The following is an 18,318-nucleotide window of genomic DNA, read 5'->3' on the forward strand; positions in this document are numbered from 1 at the left end:
GCTCCTTCACGTGGAAAGGAGTCAGTTGAGGTGGTTTGGGCATCTGGTGTGGATGCCTCTGGGACGCCTCCCTAGGGAGGTGTTTCTGGCACGTCCAGCTGGGAGGAGACCTCGGGGCAGACCCAGGACCAAGTGGAGGGATTATATCTCAACACTGGCCTGGGAACGCCTTGGGATCCCCCAGTCATAGCTGGTGGATGTGGCCTGGGAAAAGGAAGTTTGGGGCTCCCTGTTGAAGCTGCCCCCGCGACCCGACTACGGATAAGCGGTGGAAGATGGATGGATGGTTACTTTTCAAAGAGGGTGTACTCATTATTGCTGTGCTCTGTGTATATATATATATATATATATATATATATATATATATATATATATATATATATATATATATATATATATATATATATATATATATATATATATATATATATATATATATATATATATATATATAGGCAGAGCTGGAGGTAGCAGAGATTCTCAGAGATGAGGTTCTCTTTGGCAGTGAACAGGAAGGATAGGATCAGGAATGAGTACATCAGAAGGATGATGAGTTTTGAACTGCCAGGCAGGAGGCCTAGAGGAAGACCAAAGAGGAGATTTATGGATGTAGTGAAAGAGGACATGAAGGTAGTTGGTATGAGAGAAGAGGATGCAGAAGACAGGGTTAGATGGAGGCAATTGATTCGTTGTGGCGACCCCTGAAGGGAAAAGCCGAAAGGAAAAGAAGAAGATATACTGTGTGTATATATACTGTATATATATCTCCTCTCCCAGGCACTGCTAAGATCATGGCAGGAAAAATCGGGTACATATGTGGTTGAGAATGTTTTACTTTGGTACCATACCACTTCTAATTCTTTCTTTTTATTGTTTTGTCTTTTTTTCCTGCCGGCAGTTAACGTTCAGTCTTGGCTCTGGCGTCAAACAGCGAAGTGTCTATCCCATTTTTGCCCCCAAATATATCAGGGAAATTTTTCCTGCTAAATTAGAATAGCTAATTCTCACATAAATTATAAGTTACGGACACGGTGTGATCAGTCATTCCTCTTTAATACATACTGGTATGGGGAGCAGAGCACTCGAGAGTGATGCTCCCACAGTTGTTACAGCAAACTGTTCTTTTATATCTGTTTTTGAAGCCCATCCAAAAACAGATTTACTGCACACAAATGTTCACCTTCTGGTTTCCCGGACTTCATTGCTTCTTGCCCCCCTGCAATCCAGGAACTGTCATCAACCCCTGTGGTTGGTCATGCCCTTAATGTATTAACAATCCTTTTGACTCCGGCCATCGTAAAATCATGTCAAACCCCAAAAGACACCATGACTCTGAGAACTTTATTGCTAGCATTTCTCACATTCTGCCCTTTTGACACCAAGTGTCAACACAATAATGAAATGCACATCATGTCCAGATTTTCAAAAGTCATTAATGTCTCTGGAGTTCCCTGAAGTCCATTGTCATCTGTACTTCCTTGTCATTGGTAAATTGTTGTCTTTTTTTTCCAGGTGTCTGAATAATCCAGAGGTATATATATACAATATATATTGTATATATACATATATATGACGGTGTGGATGCGGTCTGGACCAAATGTATACACCTCAAGAGTAACACTACGGTCAAAATACCCAACTGATTCACGTGCGGAACAGAGCAAAGACAAATGCCACTTCTGACAAGATATTCACATACTGAACAGTTGTGCTATCAAACTGAGTTTGCCAATGCAACATGTGATGTTGCATTAACACAGTGATGTTTAGGAGCAACAGACAATGTCTGTGTAAAGCAGTGCCTCTCAATTTTTTTTCTGTTACGCCCCCCCCAGCAAGAAGAAAAAAATTTGCGCCCTCCACTCTCCGCCACAACTATAAATAATACCAATTGTCTATAAAATTGTTAAGTACACCTCTGCATAACATTGTATCCTTTCTAACATTAAACAAAAAAAAAAGAAACATCGTTCAACTTATAACAAAGAATAATTTTATTCACATTATTTTTTAGTCTATGACAGAAAAGAGTGCATCAATTTGCCTGGAATAAAAAAAACCCCTTGTTTAAACTGTGAACATTTTTGACCAACTTATTGCACCATTTGATACTGAAAAATAAAATTAAATAAAATCTATTCAAATTCAGTTCAGCAATATTTACTGGGAAGCACAATTCATAAAACACTTTAACCCACAAAACAAAAACGAATAAGACAATTTGTGTTGTTTTTTTCTTTCTTTTTTTTAATCAAAATGATGAAGTCAGGATTAATGTCTACAATGAGCTCGTTTAGGCAGTAATACTGAACTCTCAGCTCCTGCTCAATGTGTCAGCTCTCCTGCTATGGTGGTGGTGGTGGTGGTGAGCACTTTCGTACTCCACATTATATGATGCTAACAGCGCTTAAAAAACTTTTTCATGTTGTCTCTTGAGGGTTTGTTTAGTGCTCTTCAAAGCGCGTAACCCTACTCTGTAGAGCTAATGCTAATATACTTCCTGTGCACACCTGACAATGAGAGCACCACTGCTTACTACTGTAGTGGATGTGCAATTAAACTTTACTGTGGTACGGCAAAAAAAGCATTGCTCCCCAGGGTCACAGGATGTCCCTACCGCACCCCCTAGGGGCGTGCCCCACTATTTGAGAAGCGCTGGTCTAAAAAAATGTCTTTTTTAGACAGATATTGTCTGTTGCTCCCAAACATCTCCAAAGTCATGTTTAGGAGCAACAGTCAAATGTCTGTCTAAGCAAAGTCTGTTTTAGACAGAAATTGTGAACAATTACCTACTGGTTGCTCTCAGTCATCATGGGAATGAGTAAAACTGCTGTTCAGAGTAAGTCATGTATGTCAGAAACCTTTTTAAAACCAGTCAGTAAAAACATTTTCCACGTCAGAAGTTCAAGTCAGAGCGTCAGGCAGAGCAAAAAAAAATTTCTAGTACAATTCATGTACCTCTTACAGAAGTGTGGAATTATTATCTTTAAAATCTATGCGAAACTGACGAGTTTGAACCCGATCTGAACCTGACTCTGGACAAATGATTTGCTGTTTTAGGGAAAACAGTTGAACACCTGGTAGATTACAGATAATCCAATAGCAAACCATTAATGACAAATACCTGTATATGTGGATGTCTAACTCAAGTAAATGTTAAAAATTTAGAGTTCATTGTAAACTGTCTCAACCAGCCATGAAGATTAATACAATGATTAATGTGGTTATACAAACAATGAAGAGGTTTCAAAAAGAACAATGTTGAGATATAATCCCTCCATAGTTTGCTCACCCAAAGGTGATGAATATCAGCCCGCTCCACTATATGGTGGAGTGTAGCATGTCTGTTTCCACATCTGCATGGCTGGAATAGTGATCATTTTTATTGGTAATGTAGCCACCATGACTGACACTCCTTGGTGTGCTTGGCTGTGCTTGTCAGTGTCCATGTGTATGTTACAAATAAAGTGAAATATCTGTTCTCATGGGTGCTACTGGGATGAAGGTGTTCATGACTCTATAGCCATATGTTCTCTACACTGGGGTTAAAAGAGGAGCTAAGCTGTCAACTGATCACCACCAGTGGTGAGTTGAATCAGTTTGCGGGGGAAGATGCAGGACAGACCTGGGACAGAGAGGATCTGCTGGGAATGTCTGGCTGAGAACAATCAAGTTGGTCTACAACTCCCACCTTCAGCAAAGCCTTGAACACTTTCTGGGGATGGCAGCAGATATGAAATCTGATTGGTCCATGTTCCGCGCTGCCATTGCTGAGGCGGCTGAATGGAGCTGTCTTCGCAAGACTTCAGTGCTGGTTACGGTGGTAATTGCTTAACAGAGGTGATGGATGACGGTGGGCTGAAGAACGAGTCCTGCAAGGCATGGTTGGCCCATGAGAGTCTAGTGGCCGCTGACAAGTACAAACAGGCAATGCAATGCTTAGCTTCAGCTGTGAAGGAGGCAAAGATCTGGCTGTGGGAAAGGTTTGTTGAGACCATGGAAGATAACTTTCATAATTTGACTACATCACTGGATACAGTTGAAATATGGAGACATCATTAGAGTAAATTATACCTTGGGGACATTGGGACAGCAGTAGCTTAGTCCACAAGGTCTTAGCATGGGGAGCAAAGGGTGGCAAGACCAGTGTGGACCAAAACGTGTGGAGTAAGAAATGGTAGTTGGAGATATGTAAACTAGTTGGGGTGGCAGTAGCTTAGTCTACTTAGTCTTGAACTGGGGACAGAAAGTCGCCAGTTCAAGACACAGGTGGGCCAAAGTATTTTGATTGTGAACTGGCAGTGGCAGGTGTCAGTTCACCAATTGAGCATTGCCAAGGTGCCCTTACGCACCATCCCCCAACAAGCTGCTCATGGTGCATGGGAGAGCAGCCTGCCACCCAACCTGTGAACTTCCCAGTTTGGATTCATTAAAGTATACAGTACCTATCTACCTCCCATAGTAATCCCTCGCGTTCCGAGACTCACGGAATGCAGCGCACTTCCATGTATTAAAGAAACACTTAAAAGCGCTTTTAACAGTCTATCAGAGTGTGAGAAAAGGTAATACAGATAGAAACGTTTATGAACCCTCCCCATGCTGATATTAAACCACCTTCTATCTGCATTATCTTTTCCACACTCTGATAAACTGTTTAAAGCACTTTGTGTCTCACGGAAGTCTGAGACTGACGGAGTGGAAAAAAGTAATTTTCCGAAGGGGATTATTAAATGCTAAATTGACTGACTAATATGAGCGTGAGCTGTTTCTTTCTGCCCCTGGAATGAACTGAACTTGTCTTGGTATACCTATCCCATAGTCAGCTGGAATGTGCTCAAAAGCTGTTAGGAATGAAATATGAGCCATGGTTAAAGTAGGCAATATTTGATTTAGGTTCCAGTGGATTTCAGACTCTAAATAATTTAACTGTAATTATTTTCTCCATTACATGCAAATAGCATTGTTATTGGCTTTGTGAGAGCGTAGGAGGAGGTTGTCATAATTCTGTGCATTTGTTTTTTCCTACTGTATGTGGAAAAAGTATTTCCCCTCATAATTGGCTTTGTACATCTTGTTCATTTTCATCTTGGCTGATGTATTTTAGCTTATAGATTCTTTTATCTCTGCACAGTCCTTTTTGTCTCCAGTTCTGGTAAATTTTGTGTACCTTGATTTTATTGTCCAGTTCTTCCTCTGTGTCTCAGTGCCTCATCCTCACTGCGACATCTGATTCTTGTGATATCATTATCTCCCAGTGTACTCCTGTATTTCTGCCAGTGAATTAGGACATTGTTGCATTCCTTTCTTTTCCATACAATTTCTCGTGTTTCCTGTGTGTGTGTGTGTCTTCTGTTTTAATAGACTCATCTTGTTTATTCAAACTTTGTCCTTGCCTTATCGCTGTTTGAAAGAGCTACTTTGGATTCTGATCTCTTGTTGTACTATATCAAACATACCTTCAACTAGGGCAAATGATTGACAGAATTTTATGTAAAATGTTTATTTGTTAATTTGTGTCTCATGGAATTTGTGGACGTATGTGAGCAGATGTTATTCCTTATCAAACTACAAAAATTGCACAGTGCCTCCTCAAATTAAACACATGGAAGCCTCTTGATACAGATCCAAAAACCCCTTGAGGTTTCTCCAATTAAACAGAACAGGAGAACCAAGTCACATCCTGCTCAACTCAGCGCACTGTTTTTCATAATTTATAACAAATTGTAAGTATACAAAGACAAATGTTTCGGTGTGACACTCATTCGAATACATCTTTTGATTCTTCATCATCTTTCTCATTATTAGTTATCCAGGTTTTCTTAACAAATACTAGACTTATTATGAATTTCAAAATTTAAAAAAAAAGAAAGAAGAAGAAGCATCGACGGCAGTTCATTACCTTTATATCCTCTGATAGCATGGAATAATGTTTACATGACAGACGTTAAACACCATCGGAGATGGAACGGGTGACTGACTCGCTGCATCTGAGTGCTCGTCGTCCTTATCAAGACGCGCGCTCTGCTCCAGGATCGGTGGGCGGAGTCTGGCGCGAGGCCTGCCGAGTGCTATTAATACAGATGCGCATAGTTCTGATTTCTTCGTTCGGCGACAGAGCAGCACGGTGCAGCGGCCAGGGCAAGAAGGAAGCGCCATGACTTCACCAAGCAACACCTACGACGTAGTAGTGGTCGGCGGAGGAATATCAGGTAGGGCAGCGGTAAACATTCATTGGCTATGAAATTTTGAGAGCAACTGTTGGTTACATAAACCGTCCGCACGTCTCCCTGTGCGCTCTAGATGCGACAGGCAGCTGTGGCAAAAAGGCTGTTTTTGCATTAAAACACTGAAAAACATCCGCAGTCCGGAACTGATTCGTTCATTATCTGAGAAACGAAAGCTGGCGAGCTGAACGACACCCGTTTTGTCGGCGTCCTGGTCTCTTCCGCGACTGTTCCTCCCTCCCTTTACACCATTGTAAGGCAGCAGTAGTGCCCGTTAAGTAATAGCTAATCACACTGTGTGTGTGTGTGTGTGTGTGTGTGTGTGTGTGTGTGTGTGTGTGTGTGTGTGTGTGTGTGTGTGTGTGTGTATGTGGGAAGGGGGTGAAGAGAGATTTTTGTTTTAATTTTTAACAACACATTTATTCATAAAAGTCATAAATTAATTCAATTAATTAAATTCATAAAATACAAAGTAATCACGTTGACAAAAAAATCCAAGAGATTCACGTAAAGAGGATTTTCAATAGTACTGTGCGTTTACTGTGCGTTTTCTGTACAAAAAAACATCTAACCTTTTAACATTTATTAAACTAAAAAAAGCAGAGAAAATTAGGGGAAAAAAACAATTATCCGTTCTCTACAATCTTCTCTTCTGAAATAATTTCTTTTACTTTTTTCCTTAGTTTTGTCAATCTATGAAATTCTCGGTCTGTAAAAACTGGTTCACCACTTCTTGTTTTACTGTTCAAATAAAAGCTGATCCAGAAACATGATGAGGTCAGAAAAAAAAATTATACTTTTGCCCTCAAACCTTTTGTGACTTGAAGGATTTTTTTTATGTAGAAAGAGAGAGAGAAACTCTTGTTACACATTTGTACATAGTTTGACCTGGAGATGTAGATTTTGAATTTTCTTTCTCACTTTAAAACAATAAGGATTACAGAACACATGAGTGTTCATGGCCAGTAAAACGGATAACGTTTATGTAAAACTAGAGTCGATAAATACATAGATAGATAGATAGATATACTTAATTGATCCCAAACTGGGAAACTAAGTACTGTGCAAATACTCGTGCATTCGGGCAACAACACTCGCGACTTCACTTCATTGGGTAGTTTTGGTAGGTGGCCATGTGATACCGTATGCACATTCTATTGGCTGATGGCATGCAAAAGTGCGTTACGTTAGTCTCAGATTTACGTGACACACAAAAGTGCTTTAAGCAGTCTTATCAGAGTGTGGGAAAAGGTAATACAGATAGAAGATAGTTTAATATCATTATGGGGAGGGTCATAAATGTTTAAATTACCATAAATAGTAAGATAAATAGTTTGTCGCTCTATCGCAAAATTAGTTAATCGCGTGTGGTTCCTGGAACGCATTAACCGCGAGGAACGAGGGCGCACTGTATTCCCAGTGCTGTACTGTACTTTCTTTATGAATACATTTTCAATAATATTTGGTTTATATGAATCAATTTTAAACTTACAAACAATGAAATGTTATTTTCTAATATAGTACAGCAAATAATTACACTGTCTCATTTTCATCCACTTCTTACTTATTGTGGGTATATTATAAGGTTTTATTCTTAATTATTGTACAGTAACATGATATTATGTGCTTTTTAACTCACAGAGTGCCAAAGACGAAATATTTCGTCTTATAGAATCCAAACGTTGAGTGCCAAAGATGTCATATTTCGTCTTAGGCGTTTTTTATAGGGAACGTTAGATCAAAGCGTTTCGCACATTCTGTGTGATTTTCAGCCTTGTATTCCATTTATTCCGGTCGGGGGCAGTGTTTCACACCCTAGATCACCAGATAAAACGACGAAGAAGCGTCGGTGTTGGGGTAGTAGTGGAGAGCAAAATGGCGAAGCGCAAGGCGAAAGCATGTGGAGGAGGCAGGTTCAAGCAGCTCACACTGGCACAGAGCTTGTCTGGCAGTGTAGCTGCTGTGGAAATGAGCGACAGCGGTAAGGATCGGGGGGGTGCAGGAGATGCACCCAAGGAGGTTGAAGACCGGATCCGTGGCGAGGAAAGCGTGGCGGGTTGTAGCGGGGCCCCCCCGCAGTTCGGCGGCGTCCCACGTGGGAGCGCCGCTGCGGAGAGTTCTCCGCTGCGTCTGTCCGGCGACAGTTCTGACTCTGAACCGGACCCGGACTCGTCGTCTGAGTGGATTCCGTCAGAAAGCAGCAGGGAGTCCTCCCCAGATCCGTGGGAGCCCACGGAGGAGCTGAGGAGCAAAGGTAACTATTTTGCTACTTTGTTGCATGATGTAAAAAACACGTGTCGGCCCTCCATCCCGCATAAGTTGTTCCCCATCCATGAATGTATTACTCTTTTGTGTAAAATGGTACTTATTTCAGGCATGTGTGTGTATATATGTATAATATGTGTGTGTGTGTGTGTGTGTGTGTGTGTGTTTTGTAGAATGGTACATATTTCAGGCATGTGTGTGTATATATGTATAATATGTGTGTGTGTGTATGTTTTGTAGAATGGTACATATTTCAGGCATGTGTGTATATAATATATATATATATATATATATATATGTTGTGTAAAATGATATCCTACTTATTTCAAGCATGCATATATCTATAGTGTAAAATTGTATATTTCTATATTTTACAGTCCCTAAAAAGAGTAGAGGACGTGCACCTGCTAGAGGGAGAGGTGCGAGGAGACGCCAATCACTGGAGGTGGATGCAGGTGTTTGGAGTCATGATGGCTGGAAACCCACTAAGTTCCCATTCGTGGCAACCCCTGGTCCCCAGAATGCGGCTGCAGACCTGGATTCAGACCAGCCGGTTGACTTCATGGAGCTGTTTCTGACTGACGAGCTGCTGGGTCACATTGCGTCTCAGACCAACCTGTATGCACGGCAGTTTATACAGGCACATCCTGAAGCTCTGCCACACTCCAGAGAGAGGGTGTGGAAACCGGTGACAGTTCCAGAGCTCAAAAAATACTTGGGTCTTATGTTCCTCACCGGCTACATAAAGAAGCCCAGCGTCAGCATGTACTGGAGTGAGGATCCAATGGAAGCCATTCCGTACTTCAACAACACCATGCCACGCAACAGGTTCCAGCTAATTGGGAAGTTTCTCCACTTCAATGACAATGCCTCACAGGATGCTGGAGATAAACTTTATAAAGTGCGTCCTGTCCTTGATTTTATTATTTCTAAATTCAAACAGCTGTATCAGCCCCATGAAAACATTTGCATTGATGAGGGGATGTTGCAGTGGCGTGGCCGCTTGAACTTCAGGGTTTACAACCCTCAGAAGCCAGTCAAATATGGCATCAAATCTTATATTTTGTGTGACTCGCGGACTGGCTATTGTTATAATATGTTGCCTTATGTTGGCCAGTCGAGCACACTCCCAGACATTGTGTTCTCCCTCCTTGACCGCCTGACCGAGCAGGGGTACACAATATTCATGGACAATTTTTATAATTCCGTCAAACTGTGTGAGCAGTTGTGTAAAAAAAAGACTAATGTTTGTGGAACCCTCAGGAAAAACCGTGGCGAACCACAGATCATCAGAGAGCCGTCAAAGAGAGACTTGGGTGAGGAGGGGAAGGTGGTGCGACACAACGGCCGGGTACTGGTCTTGGCCTGGCAGGACAAGCGCCTGGTGAGAATGATTACAACCTGCCACAACGACAGGATGCAGAGGGTGGAGGTGTGGCAGAAGGGTCAGCGGGAAAAAGTGGCACAGCTCAAACCGAAGTGTGTGGTTCAGTACAATTCCTGCATGAATGGGGTGGACAAACTTGACCAGAACATTGCGTACTACCCCTTCATCAGGAAAACTCAAAACTGGACAAAAAAGTTTGTCGCCTATTTGTTCCAGATTTGTGTGTACAATGCCTATGTGTTATTCAGGTCCAGGAACCCAGGGATCAAGAAAACACACCTGGATTTCATGAAGGATATTGCCAGGTCCTGGACTGAAAAGGGGTACGTGTCACATGAGGAGGGCGAGGAGATGGAGGTCGAAGACGTGCTGCAAACCAGGTCACTCAGAAACAGAGACCCAGAAGGCAGACTCGATGGCCTGATGTCCAGGCACAAGCTGGAACGTTTGAGGGCCACCACAAAGAAGGCACATCCCTCAAGGAAATGTCGGGTGTGTGTTAGAAGGGGTGGGAGGAGTGAGACCAGGATGTGGTGCAAGGCATGTCGTATTCCCCTGCATGCAGGAGAATGCTTCACTGCGTATCACACGCAAAAAAAATATCATTGATTACACCCACACACACTCACCTGTAAATGGTTCTGACAGTTGAGTGAAATGAATGTACTTTGTTATGTTGTCTAATTTTCAAAATTGTTATAAAATCATTTGTTCATCAAAAATGTTTTTTCTAATGTTGTTTGCATTGTTTCAATAAGTAAAAGTATTTTCAGAAGTTTGATGTTGGAGTTTTGCTTGAATTTGCTTCTCTGCAGTAAAACGTCATTATCTCCGTTTTCTGGTCAAAATCAGCCGTTTTTGCTGAAACCACCCTGTGTTCTACGGGCAATAACTAAACACACATAGATGCTAGAAACAAACTTTTTTTTCTGATGAAAGAAGACAGTCTAAAGTTTCGGGTGATATGTGGAATGTTTATGTAGCCTAAAAAATGAATATTTGGTGGGCCTTCAAAATTCAGTGAAAATGCTCAAAATCTCTGGAACTGGGGAGCTGTCCGCTCTGAAAGTGTCTGGCAGTCAATGAGTTAATGGTTTGTGATTTCACAGTTCCAATATTTGTGATGGACCGATGTAAAGTCAAGTAAAATGACATAAACTTGATTTTACTTTGCCTTGCATTTATTTTGAAAACTGGCATATAATTGTCACGGTTCGCTGTGGCAGTGCTGGTGTGTGGCAGGGAGAGGGGCCAGGCTTGTGGGTGGAGCCACGGCTCCACACCTGTGTGTCCTCTCCACACCTGATACTCATCCACACACCAGTAACTGATTTTCAAACCTGAACTTCATTGGTGTTATCATCATGAAGCTTTTTAAGCCAGGTTGGATGAGAGCTGGTTGCGGGTCCATTTCTCAAGTTTGGTTTCTGGTAGTCTGTCCTGATTTTGTGATTCTTGTCTGTCTGGAGAATTTTTGAGTTTGCTATTAAATCATGGAGAAAAGATTTGCTTTTGGTGTTCTGCATTTGGGTCCATATCCCGCCATACATGACAATAATGGAGAACGACTTGAATTGAAACAATGTAAGCTGAGGTATACTTGTATAGTCAATTAATATTACACCTAAAAATGATGACCGGGTGACATCATTTTATCTTATATGTTTACAATATGAGTAGTTTAGGTCTTGTCTTTGCCAACCTAGTGGAGTAAATTCTGGCTGTCGATAGTGGCATGTTTATTTTTGTAATCCCCAAAGAGAAATTAGAAGCACACACTAGTTAGTCAGTCAATCACATGCACATACATAGCGACATTAGTTTCTTGAAAACAGTCTTTGGGTGTTTTTTCCTGTGTGCCTGCTTGTAAGTGCAAAAGTTTTGGGGGCTACCATTTTTACATTACCATACTTCCACTGTACTTAATGCTTCTAGACATGCTAACTCGCATGGCATGAATGCATACACAAATAAACACTAAAGCGTCAAAGGTTTCCACAACAGCAGGAGGGTGGAGGACGTGGTGTAAATGAACCTAGTAAATACAAAGCAATAACTTTCTCAGAATTGGTGGACAGTGCAGGTGGTATAGTTAGCTGGCTCTGATAATGCAGCACATGTGGTAGTGGCATGTACGTGGTTGAAGAGGCACCAAGAAGATTGTTTTTAACGAAAGTAGAACAAACCAGTGGATCCTCTGATATTGTGAGCAGCATACTTTGTTGGCTCTGACATTGTGGTGAGTGTGATTAAGGTGCCAACACTGCTAAAAAAGGATCACAATCAATTTCTTTCCATGCTGAGGCTGTGACCGCTATGCTTTCATGGAAAAGTCACATTTGGAACAGGGGAGACACTGGGCAGAGTATGGTGAAAAGATCTGAGAGGACACACTCAAAAGGAGGAAAGGCAGAAAGAGGACATAATGTCTCTGGGTGTACTCTGTACTTATAAACACTTGATGATTTCACAAGGTGGGAGAGGGGCCCCATGGATTTTTAGTGGTTCACATTGAATGAGAAAATAGAATTCAGGTTAAGGGATTTGGTACCATCCTCGCTGCCACTGCTTGAAATGTTCACAGCAGACTTAGAGACTTGCCCCAATTGGAGGAGTTTAAGTATCTTGGGGTCTGTTCAGGTCTGTCGTGCGGAAGAAGAAGCTGAGTCGTAAGATGAAGCTCTCGATTTACCGGTCAATCTACGTTCTTACTCCCACCTATAGTCATGAGCTTTTTGTCATGACCGAAAGGACAAGATCTCAGATACAAGCGGCTGAAATTACTTTCCTCTGTAGAGTGGCTGGGTGCACCCTTAGAGATAGGGTGAGGAGCTCCGTCACCAGGGAGGAGCTCGGAGTAGTGTGTGTGTGTGTGTGTGTGACAGTGAATATCTGTTAGACTGTTAATAAAGGCTGAGGCTGTTTGTTAATGAGAGATGTGGACACACACAGCTGTGTTCGCTATGATGCTGAGGAGACACCTTTAGTGGACACACACACATGACTGAAGGGGAGCTAACTAGTTAGCCAAATGCTAGCTGTTGTCAACAGCTTTGAGGAACTTTCAGTATATAGCTCCTAGCCAGGTCATTATTGCACACTGTTACCGTAGCCTGAACAAACTCCACCTCTGCGATGACCACGCCCATATCTGGGTAGACAATCAAATATGACTCAGGATAGGTCAATTCAGCCCAGTGTGTGATATCACAAATGGCGCACTAGTAAATTTAATCGTTTTGATTCTGTCCGGGCCATGAATTCCTAAAATTCCAAAGATTTATTGACGCACAAAGTGTTTTTTTTACCAGATTCTAGGATTTGGTGGGGTTAGGGAGGACCACTATGTATATGTCCAATCGATCAAAACAAGATTTAACTCATAAAAGAAGACGAACGTTGGAGCTTAAATATTTGCTTCGAACTTCCGATCAGGAAATAACACACCCTGTTCAAACTGAGTGGTACACTCGTAATGCATTTAATCAGTATTTAATGTCAGGCTGCTAATTTAATGGCAAATATGCCACTCTGTTTGACTCATAGAGCTGACTTTAACGTCGGCGCCTCACTGTTGTGAACCTCACCGTATGCCACTGTAGCATAGTAGCAACAGGGTGGAGATTATTACACAAGTCACAGGTATAGAATTAATATCTATTAGATAGTGTTTTGTGAAAAACTTGAATAAAGAGGTTCGTAGGAGGTGGGTACACAGAAAACTCACTCACACAATGAATCAAACCACTCCTCTAGGGCTATAATAAATGTGTGATTTATTACACGCAGAGAATAGAGATATTAAGAAACAATACGTACAAACAACAAACAAACAATAAGTCAAAAGACCTCTATGATGCTAGACCAAATGTGTCGTTTAGTCCCCGCAACGCATAGCAATGCAAACAAACAATTCTATGATGCTAGAATAAACTTGTAGTTTAATTCCCCACAGAGCACAGAAACAATTCTATGATACTCGAATAAACTTGTAGTTTAATTCCCCACAGAGCACAGAAACAATTCTATGATACTCGAATAAACTTGTAGTTTAATTCCCCACAGAGCACAGAAACAAACAGATAGTTGGTTGAGCTAAGGCAATATATGGTGGCATTCCAAATATGCTTGGCCTCTTACCTTGATACAGGGAAGGAGAGCCTACAACCCAGGCAGAGTAGCTTCAACCAGGCTGGGCGTCCGTATGTAACCCGCAGCTGACTCTCTCAATCTTCCTATCTTTCTCTCTCTCTTCTTTATCTTACCACCCTGAGACTGAAACTCCTCACCTTTTATACCTTTTAAGAAGAAAGGCCTGCATGCGAGCAGGAATGGCCAGTTCCAGCTCTCAGGCAGCCCTCCTTTTGGTGGTACCCCCCGCTGAGGTATAAACATCACCACCCTCGAGAATGCAGTGTAGGAGGCTTTCACGCACTCGTAAACCATCTGTATCAGGAGACCTTACACCTTTGGAATGCACCAAACCTATCACACCAAAACTAAGAAAACTAAGAGATCTTTATTACACATTGGAATGTAATTTAAAGGCTTTCATGCACCCATAAAACATCTTATACCTTGACTGAAAACAGGTCTCCATCTCCTCTCCATCGGTTCTCCTTTGGTTCTCCATCTGGTTTGATGGCTGTAACCTGCTGTAACCTCTTTGTCCAAACAAACTAAGATGTGACTTAGCCCAGCAGTTGCATGGAGAGGTTTTGAAGCAAGTTCTCAGTAAGGACATGATAAGAGTTTAAGATGTTGAGTCAAACCACACACACACAATGCAAAAAATGTAAATTTTCATTACAGATAGATAGATATTTTATTAATCCCAGTGGAAATTGCACATATCCACTGCTCAGGCATTACATAACGAATAAATACTGGATAAACACCAGGAGAAAAAGAAACACTGACATCACAGGACATACCACAAGACATACACTACACTAACGGACACATGCAGCATTAACAGGACATATACTAAACATAACTAAAATATAAACAGTATAAAATTAAAATATAAACAGTATAAAATTAAATTATACTAGAATTATACTAGTATAAAATTATTATACTAGAAGTCAAGTTATAAAACTATTAACTACAAATGGAAAAGATAAAAAATGAAAATATTGTACTGAAATGATATGACCAAAAAATTGCACAGAAAATAATTTGTCCAACAGATCGAAATGGAATGACATGAAAAAATAATATTGTCCATTGGTGGAGGGAATTATTTGCCATTGAGCAGTCTGATGATTGTTGTTCAGAGCCTAAAATCTTCCGAAGAAGCTAATGAGCACATTGGGGAAGCCAATGTCATCTTGACAGGGTGTGGCTTTAGTGATCGATCACTGTTGGTGCCGCGGGTGGCCACCTCAGTGTTTTGGTGCGCCCTTGTTTTTCTTCTTTTGAGCTTTAATTCGGTTTTCTGCGACTCTGATGGCTACTACTCCAGGGAAGCTCTCATGACCATCAGAGCTACTACTCCAGAGGATTTATTTCTGACTTTTCTGGCCTCAACTGCAGTTTTAACGCCAATTCTGGCCAGGACGGCTCGCAGCAAGGTGAGACGCCGCAGAAGAGGAAAGCTCAGGTGCGCTGCTGCATCTCCGCCGGCGTGGACTACGCACAGCGCTCCCTGGGATATTCCTCTCTAACGTGCGCTCATTCTGCAACAGAATGGACGAGCTGAGCCTGCTGCTAAACACAAACAGGGATTTTTCCACGTCCTACGTCTTGTGCTTTATGGAAACGTGGCTGTGTGATCTCATTCCGGACTCTGTGCTTCACCTGAGCGGGTTCGATCTCTACAGAGCGGACAGGAACATGGCGCGTTCTGGCAAAACGAAAGGAGGTGAAATTTGCTTTTACATCCACAACATCTGGTGCAACGATGTGACAGTACTAACTCGACACTGTTCCCCGGACCTGGAAGCCCTTATCATCAACTGCAAGCCCTTCTACTCGCCCCGTGAGTTCTCCTCATTTATTCTTGTTGGTGTTTACATCCTGCCGGAGGCTAACGTGCACGTGGCGCAGCGCGTGCTGGCTGACGAGATACTGAGAGCAGAACGTGCACACCCGGATGCCTTGGTTACTGTCCTCGGGGATTTTAACAAAGGTAATCTCTCCCAAGACCTCCCAAAGTTCAGGCAGCTCATCAAGATCCCCACCAGAGAAGGGAACATCCTGGACCACTGCTACTCCACCATCAGTGGTGCGTACCATGCTGTTCCTCACGCTGCACTGGGCCAGTCCGACCACATCATGGTACATCTGATTCCTGCATATAGGCAGAAATTAAAGCTAACCTGTCGTGAGGACATCCAAGAAGTGGACCAATGATGCAGTGGGGGAACTTCAGGAGTGTCTGGACTGTACGGATTAGAATGTTTTTAGGTCTGCCACCAACAGTCTAGATGAGTACACGGACACTGTGACGTCCTACATCACCTTCTGTGAGGACAGCGTCATCCCAACACGCACCAGGGTTAGCTATAACAACGACAAACCCTGGTTCACAGCCACACTCAGAAGACTCAGGTCAGAGAAGGAGGCTGCATTCAGAAGTGGGGACAGAGGCGGATACAAGCAGGCCAAGTACAGATTTGGTAAGGAGGTGAAAAGAGCCAAATCTGCATACGGTAAGAGAATGGAAGAACAATTCTCAGCCAACGACTCTGCCTCTGTCTGGAGAGGGTTCAAGGCTATCACCAATTACAAGCCTAGAGCCCCCCACTCTGTCAATGACCTACGTCTGGCCAACAGCCTTAACGACTATTACTGTCGTTTTGAAAGACAATGGGACAGACCTGACGCCCCCATCACTATCAATGACCATCCACCGGCCAGCAGCCCCATCCCCTCCCCCACTGTCTCATCTGGCCTTTCACAGCCCCACACCTCATCGCCACCCCCCCCTCCCCAACCTATCCTTATCAAAGAAACAGAGGTGAGGAGTCTCTTCCAACGACTCAACCACCGCAATGCTGCAGGCCCAGACTCCATCTCTCCCTCCACCTTGAAGCATTGTACCAACCAGCTGGCTTCAGTGTTCACTCACATCTTCAGTACCTCACTGGAAACCTGTCATGTACTAGCGTGCTTCAAGACTTCAGTCATTGTCCCAGTCCCCAAGAAGACAAAAGATCACAGGACTTAACGACTACAGACCCGTCGCTCTGACATCTGTGGTCATGAAGTCCTTTGAGCGCCTTGTCCTGACCCACCTCAAGGAAATTACTGGCAACCTCCTGGACCCTCTGCAGTTCGCCTACAGAGCCAACAGATCTGTAGACGATGCTGTAAACATGGCGCTACACTTTGTCCTCCAGCACCTGGACTCCCCAGGATCCTATGCCAGGATTCTGTTTGTGGACTTCAGCTTTGCTTTCTATACAATCATCCCAGCTCTGCTCCATGACAAACTCAAAGCTGAACGTGCCCGACTCAATGTGCAGGTGGATTACAGACTTCCTGACAGACAGACGGCAGTTCGTGAGGCTGGGGAAGCATGTCTCCAACACCCAGACTATCAGCACTGGATCCCCCCAAGGCTGCGTTCTTTCCCCTCTGCTCCTCTCCCTGTACACCAACTGCTGCACATCTGGTCACCAGTCTGTCAAACTCCTGAAGTTTGCTGATGACACCACCCTCATCGGCCTCATCTCTGATGGGGATGAGTCGGCCTACAGAATTGAGCTGGACCGCCTGATATCATGGTGCAGCAGGAACAACCTGGAGCTCAACGCTGTCAAAATAGTGGAGATGATAGTAGACTTCAGGAAAGACCCTCATGCCCTCCCCCCCATCATCATCTGTGACACTCCAGTGACCCCTGTAGAGTCCTTCCACTTCCTGGGTACCACCATCACCCGGGAGCTCAAATGGGAGCAAAACATCGGCTCCCTCACCAAGAAGGCTCAGCAGAGGATGTATTTCTTGCGGCAGCTGAAGAAGTTTCACCTCCCTGCGAAGATGCTGGTGAACTTCTACATTGCCACCATTCAGTCAATTGTCACATCCTCCATGTCAGTGTGGTTTGCTGCAGCCACGGCCAGGGACAAGGCCAAGCTGCAGCGCGTCATCCGTTCTGCGGAGAAGGTGATCGGCTGCTGCCTGCCAAACCTCCAGGAACTGTTCGACACAAGGACCTGCAGACATGCAGCCAGGATTGCTGCTGAGCCCTCTCATCCTGGCCACAACCTGTTCCAGACCCTCACCTCTGGCAAGAGGCTACGGTCCATCCGGACCAGGGCCTCACGCCATAAAAACAGCTTCTTCCCCACTGCAGTCAGCCTAATGAACAATGCCGCCCCCCCCCCCCAGGTAACCATCTGCCCCTGAACACCCTGCAGTGACAGTTTACTCTTTGGACTTCTCTTCTTCGCTTGTATACACCAACCATATTGGTTGGTGTATCACCGGCCA

At 43.3% G+C, this 18,318-nt stretch overlaps 2 protein-coding genes across 3 annotated transcripts in view; both read left to right on the top strand.

The window, feature by feature from the left end:
- The first annotated feature begins 5,909 nt into the window (after window positions 1-5,909).
- The window catches only part of mao (monoamine oxidase), a 40,083-nt gene continuing 27,674 nt past the window's right edge, over window positions 5,910-18,318 (top strand). The window contains exon 1 of the mRNA XM_068329914.1: window positions 5,910-6,209. Within this exon, the coding sequence (XP_068186015.1) occupies window positions 6,155-6,209 (55 nt within the window). The 5' untranslated portion in view covers window positions 5,910-6,154. The remainder of the gene's footprint in view (window positions 6,210-18,318) is intronic.
- Window positions 6,929-10,623, top strand: LOC137605158 (piggyBac transposable element-derived protein 4-like). 2 transcript variants are annotated; one of them, XM_068329611.1, is made up of 3 exons: window positions 6,930-8,478; window positions 8,867-9,390; window positions 9,753-9,953. In XM_068329611.1, exons 1-3 carry the CDS (start codon window positions 8,100-8,102, stop codon window positions 9,807-9,809), a joined length of 960 nt encoding a protein of 319 aa, XP_068185712.1. In that variant the 5' UTR covers window positions 6,930-8,099; the 3' UTR covers window positions 9,810-9,953. The 2 variants fall into 2 exon arrangements, with proteins under 2 accessions (XP_068185711.1, XP_068185712.1); XM_068329610.1 differs by having other exon boundaries at window positions 6,929-8,478; window positions 8,867-10,623.

The sequence above is a fragment of the Antennarius striatus genome, chromosome 12 (assembly GCF_040054535.1).
Source record: "Antennarius striatus isolate MH-2024 chromosome 12, ASM4005453v1, whole genome shotgun sequence".
NCBI lineage: Eukaryota > Metazoa > Chordata > Actinopteri > Lophiiformes > Antennariidae > Antennarius > Antennarius striatus.